The sequence below is a fragment of the Triturus cristatus genome, chromosome 4_2, assembly GCF_964204655.1.
Source record: "Triturus cristatus chromosome 4_2, aTriCri1.1, whole genome shotgun sequence".
Lineage (NCBI taxonomy): Eukaryota > Metazoa > Chordata > Amphibia > Caudata > Salamandridae > Triturus > Triturus cristatus.
Genome location: NC_140586.1, coordinates 780291148 through 780311146, shown reverse-complemented (window position 1 = coordinate 780311146; position 19999 = coordinate 780291148). Strand labels below are relative to the sequence as shown.

The window sequence follows — 19999 nt, the reverse complement described above, 5'->3', positions numbered from 1 at the left end:
CACACCTTCACACAACCTCATCCACAAACATCCCCCTCTTCACATTCACACACACATCGTCACATTCACACCCACACACCCACAACCATCCACACCCACACCCACAACCCACACCATGCCCACAGACAAGAATCCAAAGTTCACAACGGCGGAGCTGGACCTCCTTGTCAACTAAGTCATCAGAGTTGAGCCACAGCTGTTTGGAACATTGGTCAGACAGACCAGCATATCTGCAAAATCTGCCATGTGGCAGAGGATTGTCGACAAGGTGAATGCTGTTGCGCCCATCCAAAGGACCAGTCATGAATGCCAAGCCAGGTGGTATGATCTGCGCAGGGCGGTCAAGAGGAAAATGAATGAAGAATATGCCCAGACTAACATCACTGGAGGTGGGCTGCCCCGCAGACCCGTACACTACCATCCCTGGGAGGAGAAGGTGATGGCCCTGTTACCGCCGGTGGGAGTACACAGAGTCGAAGGAGTCGCAGAGCCTGGTGAGTACACAAACAACTTACGTAACATGGGGGCAATGGGGTCCACACCACATACACACCAAATGCACCCGACGTCCCCCAAGCACTCACCGCAAACAACCACACTCAAAAACCACGCTGATGCCACTAACGTCACCATGCACCCTTCACAAATCAAGGCAAGGCCATGTCCAAGCCTACAACAACCACAAACACAAGACTGGATATCCGGGAGGCTGGGAGGGTGGGCCCCACACAACACATTGTGGAAATGAGACGCAGACACCAATGCCCTCAGCCCATATGGCATAGGTACATAACCATGCACAATGCACAGGGACTGGCAAAGTTCTGACAAGGTAGATGACACTTGGCCCTGCTGTATGCAGCACAAGGCCCTCCTGGGACCACTGTACACTCAAACACCAACTCCACAAGCACAGGTATCTAGTACAGGAACTGACACTCACTATCATGCCAGCATGCACCATGAGGGGACAGACACATCACCTGGGAGACCCAATGACAAATCACACTACACACAACAGCAGGCCCGGTCACAACCCCCCCCCCCCCCTAACACAAGCACACACACCCGGGGCAGGCAACGGATTTACACACTCCCACAATGGACATGTGACACAGCAAGACCGATCCAGAGCCAAATAAGCATCAGAGCAAACAATCTACAGGTCAAACAATCAGGAGAACATCCCAATCTGTCCCCCGCAACATACCCATCCCCAAGTGGACATTGAGAGGAATGCTAGGCACATCCAACTACCTGGAGGAAATGTGTCAACTTGAATATGTATGAAACATAGATGTCGCATGAAACACCATTAACATTGTCTCTCTCTCACACACAGGGCAACGTCGTCGATCTCCCCCCAACACTGCGGGGGAAGAATCACAGTCCCAGGCACCGCGTGAAGACGATCCCACCGGCAGTGACGACTCTCACCACTCTGTGGATGACCCCGACCAACCTGGATCCTCTGGTGCCCAAGCCCCTGCAGTACCTGCGTCAGGTACATCTGTGCCAACCACCACCCCCATTCCTGCCACATCCCAGGACACACCCAGGAGCCCTGCTCACACTGAACAACACAGCCAGTCTGACCGGGAGGGACAAGGTTCTCCGGGCACCCAGGAGGAGGCAGGCAACCCTGCAAATGCCATCCCTCAAGGGTCCCGTAGACCCGATGTGCCCACAACGGCAGGCCAGGCTCAAGTGGGCAGGGGTGGTGGGAGTGGAGGCAGGCGGAGGCGCGAACCTGACCAGCCAGCTCAGGACCCCGGTATGTCACACATACGCAACATCCTGGACTCATACCGGCGTGACACCAGAGGCATCAACCAGGTCGTGTCAAGACTCTCCGAGATGCAGGGGACCCTTGCTGACATTAAGAACCTGCAGGTCGAGCATCATGCCAGTCATCAACAACACCAAGGACGGATGGAGGCAAGACTGGCTGAGCTCCTGGCGGTGCACAGGGACGTGAGCCAATCACTCTGTCAGATCGCCCAAAGCCTGGCAAACCCTCCCTGTGCCACCAGGCGTAGACCAGCACCAGACACAGGGAGGGAGGAGGAGGAGGATTCATCTGACGGAGCGTCCCCAGCATCGTCAAGGCCTGCATCTGAGGGTCCCCGGAGGAAGGTGGGTCGTCCACGGAAAAGACTGTGAGAGTTAGCGGACCATCCCCATCTCAGAGGTCACCTGGCCTGGCACCTGGCCCTCCGGCTGCAACAGCAGCACCTCATCCAATGACATTCTCTGCCACATGGACTTGCTGGTCACAGTCTGACCAATGATGACCAACACTGTGGTCTGGACTCTGATGACTTCCAATGCCAAGGATACCATCTCCCCCTGTGAACTTTGGATTCTATTCCCCCGGTACAGCACCCAATTGTATCTACCAAACCACTTACCCTATCGTAAATAAATATTTCACTTTGGACATGAGACGTTCCTGTCATTTTGCATCATTCAACGACATATGTGTGTGGAAATGTCAAACTATGCCTGAGTGTTGAACCAACTCCAGCCAACCATACCCTGGGATCAGAGTCTGGTACAGGACACACATGGGTCACAAGGTATCATTCAATGTAGGCATGGAGCACAACACTCACCTGTGATGGCCTCCGGCTGCTGAGGGGGGGCTTGCTAAACTGTGCGGAGAGACCTATTTGGGAGATCATCATCAAGGCGTAGAGGTCATGGCTCATGTGGAGGTTCCGGGGAGGGAGTCCCAGGTATGTGTGGCCAGGTGGGAGAACAATGTCCTGTATGCTGGAGTACGGTGGATGTGAAGAACGGTGGCCAGGGCAAGGTTGGATGCACGGAGATGGCCCAACGGGATCTAGGATGACAGACGTACAAGGTTGGTTGGGGTCGGGGTTGTGGACTGCCTCCTGAGTGTGGGTGGGGAGTGTGGAGGTCACCCTGCAGCAGGCAGTGATCCATTTCAGCTATCCATGGTGGTCGGTGAGGTGGCTGGGGCGCAGAGTGTTGAATCTGAGGTGTGCAGATGCACCCTGGAAGTGGACCCGTTTCCTGGGAGTTTGGATGTACTTGCTCCGTAGAGGGCAGGGCAGTATGTGACACGGATGTTGTCATGGACCTGGGGGATGGTCTGTCTTTTCTTGGAGTGGATCTATCTGTGGATCATGTGCATAATGCAGAGGGCGTTGCAGCATGAGGTACAGATGCTGTGGACTAGCATGGCATATGTGAGCGAGCCAAACATGATGCACACCATCTTGTGTGTGTGGTACTGGGTGCTTGTGCAGGGCTCTTGCGGGTGGGACACAGGCACTTGACCCAGCTGGAAGGGGACAATCCTCAGATGTTCACCTCAGTCCTGTACAAGTCCAGCCTCAGGGTGCTCGTGTGCAGCCATCCATCAATAGATCTCATGCATACTTGAATGACGGAACTGCCAATGTCTGTCTTTGTTGAGGGTGAGGAGCACCTGGCTGTCAATGGCATACGAGCTGATGATGAGGTGCTGTGCGCATGTGATGGTGGAGAGGGGGGTCCTGGACACTCTGTAGATTGACATGCTGAGAGATGATACCTGTGCCATGTCCCAGACAATGACACCATACTACATGCTGAAGCCTTGAGTCCCACTCCCATGCTGGCTACAGAGCCGGTGGGGAGTATTAGGGACGTGACCTGGTTGGTGTGACAGGGCCTGGAAGGTGGGGCAGCGCATTGTAGGCAGTTGGAGTTGCACACTCAGCATGCAAAGGTGTCGTGTGTGTGCCCAGGGTATGTCTGACAGCAGGCGTTAGATGTGCGGATGGACATAGCTCGGAGTGTGGCTGATACATCAGACTGTAGTGTGATGTGGGTAATTCAAGGACAGGATGGTGGTGCAATGTGCACCTTGCATGTGCTGATGGTCCAGCCTTTGGCACCGCATGGCGGCAACAGGTGTATAGACAAGCTGAGGACAGCAAAATGAATGGATGGAGGGAGGAAGTGAGGAGCATCCTGGAGGCGTGTGTGTTGCCAAATCTGGATACTCTGTTGGCCCTTGCTCCAGGGGCTGCAGCAGCAGGCGGCATCCCCTCGCAAAATGACAGAATTTGCACACATAGACTAGGATGTCAGATGGACAACTGCAACAGGCGCGTGTGTAAAGTAAGGAGTGTCCAGTGTCACATGGCACACCCAGAGACAATGCATGCACAATCACCAAAGAAGCATGACACCGGATCAGGAAACTGAAGGCCGACCTGCGCACAGGAGACACACCCTCAGCAGCTGTTGGTGGCCCATTGTGCGGACCAACATGCCAAAAAACATACACGACCATGTACTTCATGCCCAATAGGGAGCCTAACCCATGAGCAACTGCATGCATGTTGCTAAACTACACATGGACTCCTATGCATAATCTTCCACAACTATGCCAGATATGCCGCATGCAAAGTGGCAAGAGACCTGCAATGACAGAGATGAGGCACCTTGGAGTGTGACAAACACCTTTATTACTCAGCCGCACACTAAGGGAAATGCATCAATTGGAACAGACTCACAGGTCATTTGGCTGACCATGTCTGACCTACACTGGACACCCCATTCAACACACAGATGTGTAAATCCTACTGAGCTGGCACACAAGTGAAGGGGTTGAGCCTAACATCCCTTGCTGCACACGGAGAGTCTACAATTCCCCATTGAGCCTCATATGGGGATGTCCCACACTATGTCCACCATTAACATCCCGTATGTTCCTTGGAGCCGTTATACACACATTGATGCCTCCATCAGAATCCACACACCATTACAGATGACTGCCAGGAAGGGTGACCATCAATTCATGGGAGCCATGCAACACATCATGTGGCCCATGGTGAGTCGACATGTATGCATGGTAACACAACATGCACAGGAGCAGTCCCCACATATCACAAACACGTACCACCCCCAAAATGCCTTGCTGCACTCCTTACCCCAAATTACTTGTCACCATGTCTGTGCATGTAACTCTGATCCAGCACACGTTGCTATACTCATGAGGAATAGCAGGAGGGCAATGATAACATGAGAAGACGACAGCCGCAAGAACCTGGGGAGGACAGACACACAACAAGTCAGCGAAGAGCCAGTAATCCGCAGACATGTACATGTACTCTACAGGAATGATGTTGTCACCATGCCCTTAACAAATTTAGTGTCCCAGCTAATATGTGTGGAATGACATCATCACTTGAATGACACATCAGAACACACCTCCAAGTCACTTAGCACACAGTCAGCTCGACATACACATTGCAACACATGCCACACAAGGCTCAAAGCTTGCACACTCAGACACAGGGACTCACCATCATGAGAAGAAGTTGCGGATAAGCTGACTCCGGATGTCCTCATCCTCATCCTCACTTGCCCGAGCCCTTCATCCTCCATGGGTGGATGATCCTGCTCATCCGGATCAAGGATGAGTGGCACGGCCTTCTCCACTGCCATGTTGTGCAGCATGCAGCACACAATGAAGATTTTGCAGACCTTCACCGGGGCATATGGGAGTGCGCCGCCGGTCTTGTGGAGGCACCGGAATCTGCTCTTCAGGAGTCCAAACGTCCTCTCAATCACGTGCCTCGTCTGCCCATGGGTGTCGTTGTACCGGTGTTCTGCGGCTGTTCTGGGGTTGCGGAGAGGCGTCATCAGCCATGGCATGTTGGGATAGCCAGAGTCCCCTACATGGAAACATCAGGTGAAGAAGTGGGTCAGGAGATGCCGTAAGAAACAAAGATAGCGCTGAACACAGGACTAACAGAGTATACCCACCAACAAGACATGCTCGTTCCGCGTGCAGCTGCAGCATCATTACTGGCACCCTGCTACGCCTCATGATGTATGCATCGTGTGCGGACCCTGGAAAACATGCACAGACATGGGAAATCAGCATGTTAGCAAGACACACCACAAGGGCATTAATGGAGTGGTAATGTTTTCTGTTTCTATAGGCTACCTCCTGTGCCTGTGGTGGTACCAAAGCCACACGTGTCCCATCAATGGCCCCAATTACATGAGGCATCCCTCCCAGGGCATAGAACTCACCCTTGACACCTGTCAACTGCTCACGAGTGGAAAAATGGATGAATTCATCCAGGTGCAACAACATGGCTTCTATAACATCATGCAGGACACGGCTGAACATAGTCTGGGACATGCCACCGACCTCAGCTAGGGTCAATTGAAATGTGCCAGTTGCAAAAAAATGTAGGGCTGCCATCACCTTCACCTTGGGGGTCAGAGCTGTAGGATACCTTTGTTGTGGTTGGAGGTGTGGTGCAAGCCGGCGGGTCAAGTCCTCTATCAACTCTTCCGAGAATCTGTATCTGAGTATGCAGTCATGTTAACGCATGGCATCCAGGTCTGGCATTCGTCTGGGGAGAGGCGGTGCCCTGCAGAGATTTGGAAGGAATAACGAAGAGTGAGTACATTACCACACCAATGTCACTGAGGTGAGCACATGGTCAACAGCTAATACACATCTGCTTAATACAGAGTCTGTGCTGTGCAATACATCCAGGACACGTGGGCCAGCAAGGTGATACTCCTACGAACAGCCAGCCACAATAGTTGCATGGCAATGTTGACGTGACATGCCATGAAATAGCTGTTGGACAGTGTAAGTGACAAGCCAGAAACATTACATGAGTGACAGACATCCACATATCAGCATTAGAAGGATGTCATCTCATACAGACAGCTGGCGGGAGTCTAGACGCACAGGTCACATGTTATCTGTAAATGGACATATTACACACATTTCCATTAAGGGGTCCATGTCAAAAACTTATGTCACAGACATTGAGACAACGCAGACATTGTCTCATGTCAGGAAGTCATCTGCGAAACATCATGACACATGTAACGTGTGAGTCCACATGTGGCATGGTGTGCGTATATGTGTGTCATGCACAAATGCACACATAAACATGTTGGATGCTGCAACAGCAGATGGAGTTGATGGAACACCAGCGGAAAGCTCATGGGAACACATGACACACACATGACATAGTCACATCGTGGCACGCTGGTAGTCACCTGTCAGGTGTAATTATCCGTGTACCTGGCATCAGGGGACAGTTGCCGGTGTTGCAGACTGTGCCATACCAGTGATGCAGTGCTTGACACGTGTGTCGCACATGCACACATGTGCAAAGTGTGAAGGGAAAGTGTGCCACATAGTGCCCCATCACACATGACATGTGTAAACAGCTCATCACACATCTATTGTGCCACAACATGAGGAGACATGTGCCACATCACTGCCTGACACACCTAGGCCCTGCATATGAAGGACTGCACTGACAATGACTTGATGTACAGCCTTGTGCGAGTCTGACACCTCCATTCCTTTCGTGTGCGCCTCCTATCACCAGTTTAAGCAGTGAAACGCAGTACACACGCTCTGAGGGCGTGTGTAGGGCCCGTACTAACGTGTGTACGGGCCGTACACGCGTGAGTACGTCCCTATCACTACCGTTGGGGGTACCGCATGCCCCAGTGATAGGCACGTACTCACACGTGTACGGCCCGTACACGCGTGAGTACGTGCCTATCACTATCATTGGGGGTACCGTAGGCCCCAGTGATAGGGACGTACTCACGCGTGTACGGCCCGTACACGCGTGAGTACGTGCCGTATCACTAGGGCCTACGGTACCCCCAACCATAGTGATAGGGACGTACTCACGCGTGTACGGCCCGTACACGTGTGAGTACGTGCCTATCACTGGGGCCTACTGTCCCCCAACAATAGTGATAGGCACGTACTCACGCGTGTACGGCCCGTACACGCGTGAGTACGTCCCTATCACTATGGTTGGGGGTACCTTAGGCCCTAGTGATACGGCACGTACTCACTTGTGTACGGGCCGTACACGCGTGAGTACATCCCTATCACTATGGTTGGGGGTATCGTAGGCCCGAGTGATACGGCACGTACTCACGTGTGTACGGGCCGTACACGCGTGAGTACGTGCCTATCACTATCGTTGGGGGTACCGTAGGCCGCAGTGATACGGGCTGTACAAGCGTGAGTACGGCCCGTATCACTGTGTGATGGTGCCCTAGGGGTACGTGTGAAAAGCGCCGTACCTGTGTGGGGATTTAAGAATTACAATGGGGAGACATGAGGGACAAGTATTAGGGCCTAAATGCATGCTGGTTGTCATGGATACCGAGTTTCAAGTTCAAATTTTTACACCATGTGATCTGGAAAAATCAGTTGGCCACATTTAACAATGTTGCAAAGTGGTTGTTGACTTGACATGATGCTGCTAAATCGAAAGATGCAAAGGCTGTCACTGGTGTATGTTTAAAGGGATTGGAGGAAACGTAGGATGCAAATGAGTCTGACCAATCACTCTGTACTCCTGTATATGAAATAGGCCAGCAAGGCAGATATAAGGCAGGCAGAACCCATGAGAGGGCACTTGCCTGCACAACATGTCAATCACCCAGGAGGAGAACGAGGCCCTGCTGGATGTGATCCTCCCACAGTACCCCATGCTGTATGGTCGACCAGGGGAGCAGGTGAGTGCTGACTCCAGTACCTTTGCCTGTGCACCTTTATTGTGTCTGACACTTCTGGCATTGTGGCCAGGTGTGACAGACATGCAATGTTGGGTGGAGTGGGTCCCGGGGGGGGGGTATGGCTTATGTCTCTCATGCAGGGCTTGATGTAGTTCATGTGTGCACTCCTCACTTGCATTGTGCACATTCCGCCAGTCAAATCCTCTTGGGCATTCTTGTTCTATTGTCCTGCGGTGATTCAGTGGTCACCCCGGTGTGACAGGTGACTGCACCCACAGAAGTATGTGAGAGTTGAGTGGAGCTGTGGTGAGAGTGGTGAGAGTGTCCAAATGATGTGTACGCCCCCTGGACATTGATGTGTGTGAATGTTTCTTGTCATGTGGATGAGTGTCTATGTGGAGTGTTGCACCACAGCTGCATGGAGGAGGCAACTGCTCAATCCATCTGATGTGTGAAGTAAGCCGTGCTGTGTGTCTGACTTGCTGAGCTAGCCCAACACCTGTGACCCCCCCTGGCAAGTGGCACATGTGCAGAGTGAGGTTTGCATCCGCTGTTGCCAATGGCAGGTGATTGATGTTTGCCTGTGTGTGTCTGTGTACTCTGCTGATGTTTCGTCAGTGGCCTTGCGCATGTGACTGCTTAGCATTGCTGTCCATCAGCCTTGTGTTGCTTGGGATGCACAGTGTGTGCCATGATCAGGGATTGGTTCGCACCCCTCATGCCACCTGTGTACTTACTATGCCATGTAGTGCATTGCTGCGTTAACAGTGGAAAAAGTCCCTATGACTGAGGTGCTATTACTTGCCAGCATACTATGCCCTGTTCTACAAATCTAAGATGTTCAACTGTGTGTCTCTGTGACATGGTGCAGGTGTAGTGATGTTGTCCCACTTTGTCATCCACACAGGTATCCCCCTACCACAAGGGGAAGATCTGGAAGGACGCCGTCAAGGCCGTGCAATCGGCGGAGGGTCGCAGTCGGCTCCTGCCACAAGTGAGGAAGAGATGGCAGGACATCCGGTGCTGGACCCGGAGGATCGCCTGGGTCATGCTGAAGGAGGAGGCTCCTCGCAAGCATGGCGGGCGCCGGCGCCTGACCCACCAGATGCGGCATGTCCTGGCGGTGGTCTTCCCTGACCTGGATAGGCGAATACGGGAGTTACAGCAGCAGGAAGGGGGTAGGTACATGTGTGTTTGTTGTGTGTCGCCAGCTTTTGTTGCTGCTCAGTCGCCTGGAGACACTGCCAAGGTATATATGAGCAGTGCATATCCTGTTCCCCCACAGTCAACCTGTGCTGTTCTTCCTCCCATCCCCTCCTTGACATGTGTTACCTGGTCTGTGTGTGATCACTATTGCACATGGTCATCTAGGCTGCCAGTTTATCAAGGTGCACACTGCTTTCAGCATCATGTGTGGGGGTGGTCTGCCTGTGCCCTGTCCTGTACAGTCATTAGGGGGTGCATATTTGTTGCCACTGATGCTGAGTCCCAACATAGGAGTGTGAGGTTTCAAATGAACAGACTTGCTGCATGCATTACCAATGTTGTGGCCTCAGACATGATGTGCATGAGTGGGATATATGCATAGTGCCGGGACGGTTGCTCCTGTAACAGTCAGCTCATTCCAGGACCATGGAGCAGTGTGCACACTACAGTCCCCTGTCACAGCCTGCCCTCCTACTCATGTGTGTCATCCAACACTGTGCACATTCACTGTGGGTTCATAATGGCTCTGCCTCTGTGGCATTGTTCCCTGGCCTGGGTAGTAGTTTTCACATGTGTGATACATTTGCCCACTGGACAGGGATACAGCAGTTTGCTTGTGCATACTCACACTGGGCAGTGCCTGTGTGGCTATTCACAACAATCTGTTGATGTTTGTTTGTGACCAATATGTTTTGGCAGCCCTACAAGGTGATGTTGTGTTAATGAAGCTACTTTTCAAGCACAGTTATTGTAACCCTGAATAAGAGCTCTCACTTCTTGATTGGTATCAGTCACATTGACTCAGGTATGGGTGGGTGTGCGCGGGAGGGGCGTACATGTTCAACCCTGATGTTTCATTGCCAGTTCTGACTTGTGTGTGATGATTCGCAGTACAGAAAGTCATCGTGCAGTGCCCCCGTGATGTTAGCCAGTGCTTGCTGTTGGTGCTTCATTGCCTGTGTCAGTTCTTGGCAATCATGTATCCTGCTTGGACATTTTTGGCACCTGTGTGTGGTTCAGATGCTACACAGTTGTGACTTTGTGTGCTGACATTTGTGGGTACATTCTGGCTTGCCATGAGGGGGAACCCACAGTACAGCTAGGCTTTTTTGCTAAACAATTGCAGGCCCATTAGCTCATGCATTGTCCTGGGTGTGGACATGTGTGCCACTCCAGATGACAGTCAGTAGGTCATATGTGTAGCCAACTGTGTGATCAGGTGACGGATAGCCATGTGACAAATGACATTATTCAAGTTGTTACTCTGGGAAAATGTCCATTGGCACTCACTACACCTGTCAACAAGTCTCAATGTTTCATATGCTTGACCTTGTTGTTTGGTTGTCAAGGACAATGATGTGCCTGCATGACAGATGTCTCCCAGGGAAGTGCACAAGACACCACCTTTACACTTTCCAGGGACACGCTGGCACATTTAAAAGTAATGCACAGTTTGGACAACACTTGTTTGGAGTTCATACATATACATGTTCCCACAGTGTGCTAGCATTTGGGTTAGTCCTTGGTTGTTGCTGATACAAAATTACGAGTGTCAAGTCATCCAGCCACCCTGGTGCCATGTATATGTACTTACTGCTACGCCATTTCTTCCTAACAGTGGCTGATTTGAATGAGTCTGGCAACTCAGACAATGACTGTGTACATGTAGTTTAGTGTGCACCTCCTTGTGTGACTTCTGCTATACAGACACATGTGTGTTGTGTTCACAGAGTGCCACATTCACACATGCTAGACATGTCCATTTTGTAAAGGGTTGTGATTCTCCAGGAGTCACAATGTATTTATTTGGGGTGTCAAAAGTACTCACAAGTCTCTGAGTCTGGGGACACCTTCTGCATTGGCATGTGGTATTTTGCCTTGGGTGCGACAATACTGTTTGTTTCCCAGTGAACAATAGGTGGCATGCCTTCATAGTCTTGCTGTGCTCAACTGATCCCAGACACTAGCTTCTCATGATCTTGTGAATTCAAGTAATTTGCTGTTGTGTCCTAATTTTCATTGTTTGCAAGTGGCATGGTGCATCAACCAACTGGGGAGTGCAGGGCTTACATATGTGGGGAGTATCCTAGATGTTACTCCTGATGCCTTTCCTGATATGCACTGTTGCCTATTTTGTTTGGACTCATGTGTCAGATGTATACAGGTGACTGATTTTTTCCTGTCTCTTCACCTTGCCCACAGCATCATCGGAGGACACCGAGGGAGACACCGGCACGGACGTGGAGGAGGGATCGAGCACTGGTGCCACCACTGCTGAGGAGTCGGCGGAACCAAGTGGCACGGAGGGCGAGGGGAGTGAGGCGGAGGACCTGCCCAGTACGAACACAGACTACGAGGCAGACGGGTCCGAGGCTGAGCTCCCAGAGGGGGCGGAGGCTGCTCCCAGAGCTCAAAGCAGCAGTACATCTCTCGCCGCCCCCTCCATTCCCATCACCGCCCTCCCACTTGCTCGGGTCCCTTCTGTCCGTGCTAGGCCACACCGTGTCTCCTTCGTGCCAGGCACCGCACCCCCTGCCCCTGTCCCCCCTGCTGCCCTCACTGCCGAGTCTGTGGACATTCAGCGGCAGTTGCAAGTTGGGCAGACATCGATCCTGACTGTCCTCCATGGCCACACCAGACTGCTGACCCAGATGGTGTCGTACATGGAGGGCATGTCAGCAGCGATGTCTGACCAACGGATGTTGCTGAGGTCCCTGGACTCGTCACTGACGGTAGTAGCGAGTCACCTACAGTGCTGCCTCCCCCCCCTACCCCTGGCCCATCCACAAGTCCAACACCCATGCCTGTCCCAAGCACACCCAGACATCCACACACACGCACCCCACCAGACACAAGCAGCACACCACCACGTAAGGGCAAGCGCACACCTCCTGACACGCACACTCAGGGGGTAGCAGGCACACCCACTGGGTCTGGGGCACACAGGCAGGCACGCAGCCACAGTCCTCGTCCACATGACTCACTCCCCAGTCCCTCCGATGTCACTCCCCTTGGCTCCCCTGCCCCAGATTCGGAGAAGGAGGCCTACTTTGCTGGGCTGGGCCTCAGCCCCACTAGTTCACCTGGACGCAAACGGTCAAGGCACTCCACGGGTAGGGCAGTTAAGTCCCCCAGCCCGTCCATCACCTCCCCCAGTAGCGCTGCAGCCCACCCCTCCGACCCGCCCTCTCCTTGGGGCCTGTTGTTTCTCCGGGTGCAGGGGAGACGCTTGAAGAACTGGCAGAAGTGTGCAGCGCTGAGCTCGCATCCACCTTTGGCGCTGCCCCACCCCCTGTGGTGGAGTCGTCCGTCCCTGCACCCACCACACCTACCCTTCCCCCTCCTGTCCCTGCGGTGCCTGGTCCTTCCCCACATGATGCCCCCCCCCTCCCTCCCCCCAGTCGACGAAACACTCTTGTGATGTGCAGGCAAGCTAAGGGAGACGCATGGCCATGTGCCCCCCCCCAAGGACTGCTGATATGGACTGGCCATTGGCCTTTGTGAATAGTCTCGTTTACACATTATTATTTTCATGCTGAATAAAGCATTTTCTTTTTCTTTGGAAAAGTCTTGCATTTCAGGTATTGATGTTGATCTTAATGCTACAGGAGTTGGGGTTGTGGGCATGTGTTATGTTTCAGGGATATGTTGTGGTCTGCTGCTCATGAGGTGGAACCTGGTATCTGCATGCCATCACGCGATCTCTGCAAAGATTCTTTGTTGTGTATGCTCTTTGTGTTTGGAGACATTGTCCCAAGGGGTGTTCCTTCCTCTGTGGCACCTGCATCTCCCCTGCAGAGAGTTGCACAATTGTTGTGTTGCCCTGTGTCTACATGTCCTTTGTTGGTGATGGATCCCTTCAACTCTGGGCATGCCTGCTCAGCAATGTGTCCGCCTGCATTGTCTGTGCCATCCTTGGTACTCACTGTACTTGTGTATAGAGTATTTTGCCATGCCTTCATGGATAAATGGTCCCTTTTCCGCACAATGCATGTGTGTAATACCAGCCTAGTACACATATGGTACTTGTTCTGCTGGGTATTTGAACACCTGACTCACAATTGTGGGCATTGTATCTGTGGGAACTCCACACTATTCCTTCCATGACAGACAACATCTTGGTGGCTAGCCCAGCACCTGAACATTCCTATCAGTCCTGGGATGTGCGTGACAGTGTGTGTTCTCTTTGGCTCTCTTAGTTTGTTAGGCAGTGACATGACTATACAGTCTTGTGGCATGATCTCAGTGTGTGTATTATGCTGCATCTGCCAGGGGTGGGTATGCATGTGTTATTTGTCCTCACACCCAAATGTGGTGTGTCATGCAGTGGGGGTTAGACCTCCTTCCTCCTGGGAGTGGGACAATGCTGTCAGTGATGTGTTGTTATGGTACTATCCTCATTGTCCTGAGTTAGGGATACGTACATTCACCCATGGAGCTGTGGTCATCTGATTATGATGTACACCCCCCCCATGTCTCTGTCCACTGCTGGGAGTCCTCTGCACCCACCCCTCATATGTCTGGGCACTGCTGGGAGTGATGGGCACCCACCCCTCATATGTCTGGGCACTGCTGGGAGTGATGGGCACCCACCCCTCATATGTCTGGGCACTGCTGGGAGTGATAGGCACCCACCCCTCATATGTATGGGCACTGCTGGGAGTCCTCTGCACCCACCCCTCACATGACTGGGCACTGCTGGGAGTCCTCTGCACCCACCCCTCACATGTCTGGGCACTGCTGGGAGTGATGGGCACCCACCCCTCATATGTCTGGGCACTGCTGGGAGTCCTCTGCACCCACCCCTCACATGTCTGGGCACTGCTGGGAGTCCTCTGCACCCACCCCTCACATTTCTGAGCACTGCTGGGAGTGATAGGCACCCACCCCTCACATGTCTGGGCACTGCTGGGAGTGATGGGCACCCACCCCTCATATGTCTGGGCACTGCTGGGGGTGATGGGCACCCACCCCTCATATGTCTGGGCACTGCTGGGGGTCCTCTGCACCCACCCACCCACCCACCTGCACCCTTGCTGTGGTACACTGCTGTCCTGGCCATACACCACCCCCAATTTACAGCTGATGTGCTGCACCAAGCCGTACACCTACATCCGTGGCATGTGTACGCCTTGTATCCATCATGTGTTGGGGCTGTAGGGGTACGCATGTACGGCCCATACCCACGCTCTGGGGGCGTGGGTACGGTCCGTACATGCGTACCCCTACGTCACCACTGCAAAGGTGGTACGGCCCGTACCCACGCTCTGGGGGCGTGGGTACGGGCCGTACATGCGTACCCCTACGTCACCACTGCAATGGTGGTACGGCCCGTACCCATGCTCTGGGGGCGTGGGTACGGGCCGGACCACCATTGTGGCGGTGACGTAGGGGTACGCGTGTACGGCCCGTACCCACGCTCTGGGGAACGTGGGTACGGGCCGTACCACCATTGTGGCGGTGACGTAGGGGTACGCGTGGTACGGCCCGTACCCATGCTCTGGGGAGCCCCTGGGGGTTGTTCTGACCTTCTGCCGGGTCTGCGTCGGTTTCTGTACACGAGGTGGTAGGCTATGAGGGCCGGGATGACGCGTAGGTTGGGGTCCATCGCTGTCCGTCGCGTACCGGGGCTCCTTGTTCGCGTCGTCCTCAATTTCCCGGCAGTTTTTGGCTCCCGTAAAAAATGCTGCGTGCGGAGTGACGTCAGCACGAATCGTACTTGCTGGTCCGTAGAACGCTGCCTGACTCCGTCCGGACATCGCGTATGCACCGTCCAGATTCAGATCTGTATGTATTTTTTTGCCGGTCGGTGTTTTTTACGACTCGTACGGAAATGGTAGTTCTGTGCGAATCGTACTTGCGAGTTTTCCCGGGTACGTGTCGGACGGAAAAATCGCTCCGTACGACCATTCGTACCCGGGTTTTACCGGATCGGAATCGGCACCTTAATCATGTATTTTATATTGTTTTAATTTATATAATTATGTTTTTGTTTATTTAAAATTATAATATTTATAATTGTTAATGATTTTTAAATATAATGTTTTTAATAAATTGTAAAAATAATATGTTGTTTACTATTTAATTTCAATTAAAATGGTTTGGTTTTTAAATATTTTATGTTACTGGTATATTTATATATATATATATATATATATATATATATATATATTATTTAATATTTTTTCAATTATAATATAATTTAAAAAGTAGATATGAGTATGTGTGTTTAACCTTTTTTAGTTTATTTATTATATTTGTTACAATATGCATTAAATATATTACATTTTTTTATTTTATTTTTTATATTTATTTGAAGAATCAATATTTAATTCAACAATATTAATGCAAAAATATTTTTTTCGATTGATATTTTTGGACTTACCTTTTCAAGTACAGGTTATCAATATTTTTGTAACTGATATTCATGTCTCGATAGTTTTGTAGTTCGATATTATTGACCTCAATATTTTGTCAGTGAACCATCACGGTAGTGGTTACGCTAGGAAGGGCAAATGACAGGTCTGTATTAAAATGGCTATTATGGACTTTTTATTCCACAGGATTTAGAATACCACCCATAATAGGTCGCACTGCTAGGAAGAATACCAGTTGGCCATTTTCAAGTGATTTCTTTTGCATTTAGCTGTTGGACATCTACTGAAATGCTATGCATACAATTAAAATTGATTTCAGGTGCATCTTGGAACCAGTACTGATGTGATGTTGAGGTCCACATTTTCATATCACTACATGCACTTGTATTGTCCAGTGTCACAAATCCCCAACTAGGCAAATTAATTCAGTGGAAGCCATTGAATTTCCAAAGATTTTCATGATGGGCATACCTTATTTTTCTTCAAAACTGACATGTATTTCTTGTGCAAACTCTAGACTGTATACAAGGTTCACTGGTTCCTCAAAGTAAGCTTCCATGTGAAGTTTCACAAATCTTTTCTTTCTTCTTACGTATTGGCCCCATTTTCATTACCTGCACTTGGACATAATGACCTCTTCCTGTTACATTGCTGTATGAGTGTCTACAGTCCACTCACTTACAAATAAAAATCTAAGTTAAGTATCACTTGCATACAAAATGGATTTATTATGCAACTTTATTTTACTTTTAGCTTATTACAACACTTTACACAACTTAAAATGTCCTTTACTGCCTTCCAAGACAGAAAACCTTAAAACCTAAGGTATCCCTTCATTGTATATCATCTTAACTTATATTATAATCATACTTATATAATTATTTGTAATTTTTAACATTAACGTATGTTTAGTCTTTTAATTACAATTTGACTTGGATTTTCACATTTCATTTTTTATATTTGTAAATGCATGGTTGTTTAAAGTGTTGCATCAACATCCAACACAAATGTCTTCACAGCTAGCTGTTTGTCACACTAACCTGTAAAAGGTGAGACAGAATGTAAGCTTAAGAGCAAGACTGGTGTATCTTTATAAGTCTACCTCAATAGGTGGTGTGGAAACGTTGCCACTGCTTTCCCAGGCAGGGCACTGCTGACCATGACTGTAATATACCTTGATTTATTGCATTGTACCATGTACTTCACGCTGATATGGACAAAGAGTGACAGAGACAACTCTAAAGAAAATACTAAAATAAAGAATCAAATATATATATGTACACCTGCCACCTATTCAGAACATCTACACTTTGTTTCTTACAGGGATGACCTTGGTCAGATGACATACACTACAATGTGCATTAAGGAAAGCCTCCGCCTATACCCACCGGTACCTAGAGTGGGTCGGCAGCTCAACAAGCCAATCACATTTCTTGATGGACGAACTTTACCAGAAGGTCAGACTTATGCTCCTGAAATGATTATTATCTTATCTCAGTTTCACAGATGTTCAGCTAAACGATGTGATTTTTACAGATCCTACAATTGTGATTAATATGACTCGTTTCTGGTGTTTTCTGGCTCCTGGTTTTCCGGGTCTACTCCTTTCCAAGTCTCAATTCAGCCTTCCCTCCATTACTGGTTCCCTGATTCCATGAGCCTGGTTTACTCTTTCTTGCTTCAGGCTATTTAAACTCTGTGACCTCAGTGTGAAGGGTCTCACAAATGGCCTTGCTGCTGAGTCTGCTTGTGCTCTTTCACAATCCTGCTGGTATATTTCCACAATTGCTCATTCATTTATGTTTCCATTGTTACTTGGTTCCATTTTACTGTCCTGGATAGCTATTTGTATTTGTCTTCTTCCTCTTGTTTATCCTGCCCCTTTCTACACGTGATTGCCTTTTTCCTTGTTCTGACTGCACACTTCCTGATCTGCCCCGTAAATTAAATTCAAATTCCTTGCTTTTTGGACTGTGATTCTGTACTAGCTGCATATCCTTGTCCTGTTCTAGTTAGTGTACAGATTTCCAGCCTCATTTCCTATATTCCAGTTCTGTTGTCAATCATGATTCCAGTCCTCTTCCTGATCTTGATTTCAATACAGTTTTACATTGACCCATGTTCCAGTGTTCTGTATTTCCCTGCTCTGTTCCCTGTTGTACGTTCTTGTGTTTTTATTATTATTTTAGTTATCATTGCTACCAAGGGTGCAGGTTGGATTCTGAGGCTTGTGCCTCTGGCACAGAGGCCCACCCAAAACTCTTTCTCCATAAGAAATGCTGAGTGGGGGTATGCTCCGTACCTACACGGGTTGGGGGTCCGCACCGTACATATGGGGGTGGGGGTACGCTCCGTACCTACACGGGGTGGGGGTCCGCACCGTACCTACACGGGGTGGGGGTCCACACCGTACATACGGGGGTGGGGGTACGCTCCGTACCTACACGGGGTGGGGGTCCGCACCGTACCTACATGGGGTGGGGTCCGTACCGTACATACGGGGGTGGGGGTACGCTCCGTACCTACACGGGGTGGGGGTCCACACCGTACATACGGGGGTGGGGGTACGGCGCGGACATGTAGGGAAGGGGGTATGGCGCTTACCGGCCCCCCTTCACCTCATGCATCGTGGCGTACTTAGCTTTTCCAGCACTTTTTGGGTCCCGTAAAAATATTTCCGTCCGGAGTGCTGTCGGTACGAATCGTACTTGCTGGTACGTAAAAAGCTGCCTAACTCCGTGCGAATGTCTCGTATGCGCTATCCCGGATCACATTCGTATGTATTTTTTAGTCGGTCGGTGTTTTTTACGAATCATACGGAAATGGTGTTTCTGTACGAATCGTACTTGCATGTTTGTAAGGTGTTTTTCCCGGGTACGAGTCGGACGGAGAAAACGCTCCATCCGACGATTCGTACCCGGTTTTTCCAGGATCGGAATTGACACCCTGGTGTTCCACTGAGAAGATCTTACAAGCTAGCTAGCAAGTAAAGTGACACGTCTTGAGATGATGAAGCGGGCACTGTTGTGTTAACGGTGCAGATAATTATAGGAGTGAAGGGACTCCGTGCTTTTACATTTCCTGTTCTTATTGTGTTTTCAGAGTTAAGAGGATTTTTTTTTATTACAATCAGGACTTATTAAAATAAAAAAGTATGAAAGAGCAATCAAGCAGCTGTGTTCAAATCTCAGAGTTCAGTGATGAGTATAAGGAAGACAAATTATATTTTTATGAGGATTTGTAAATTTAGTAGGTCTTTTGCACAGGGTAATATATACAGAATCAACATAATCGCTCATGATGATGATTTGAACATTCACATAGGCTTGTTTGGAACAATATGGAAAATCAAGTGATATGTGAATTTGCTGAGACCAGGGGGCCCATTATGAGCCACCGTAACGGTGAATGGGACCGACCAACAGAGATGCGTCGGTTCTGCTGTCCCCCATAAGGATGCGGCCACCACCCTGGCGGTCCCATCCCGCACATTTAACATTGTGGTGGCGGTGCTGTATGCAGCACCCGCCACAATGTTAAATGTGCATGTTGTGTATTGGCATGCTCAAGGTGACAGGTGCCTGCCACCTTGTGCGTGCCAATGTAGGGGGTACCATAGGTACCCCCAAGTGCAGCCCCACAGCCCCCAAACCACGGGGGCATGCAACGGGCCCCCACAGCAATTTCCGCATGCCTTTCCATGGCGGCATCGTTGCCATGGAAATGCCTTCTCCTCCTGGCATCCTGATGTGGATGGCGGTGTCTTCCAGACACCGCCACCATATAATTCCCGAGTTCCGCCCGGCAGGCATTCGGAACGATTAAGCCCCTCCATTGTATTATGGTGGGGGTAAATGGAGGGCGGGCGG

At 50.4% G+C, this 19999-nt stretch overlaps 1 protein-coding gene across 1 annotated transcript in view; it reads left to right on the top strand.

Annotated features, from left to right (window-relative positions):
* Nucleotides 1-19999, top strand: part of LOC146835036 (cytochrome P450 4B1-like) — a 281992-nt gene that overhangs the window by 188455 nt on the left and 73538 nt on the right. Inside the window, exon 9 of the mRNA XM_085602696.1 lies at nt 17454-17587. Coding sequence (XP_085458822.1) covers nt 17454-17587 — 134 coding nt within the window. The remainder of the gene's footprint in view (nt 1-17453; nt 17588-19999) is intronic.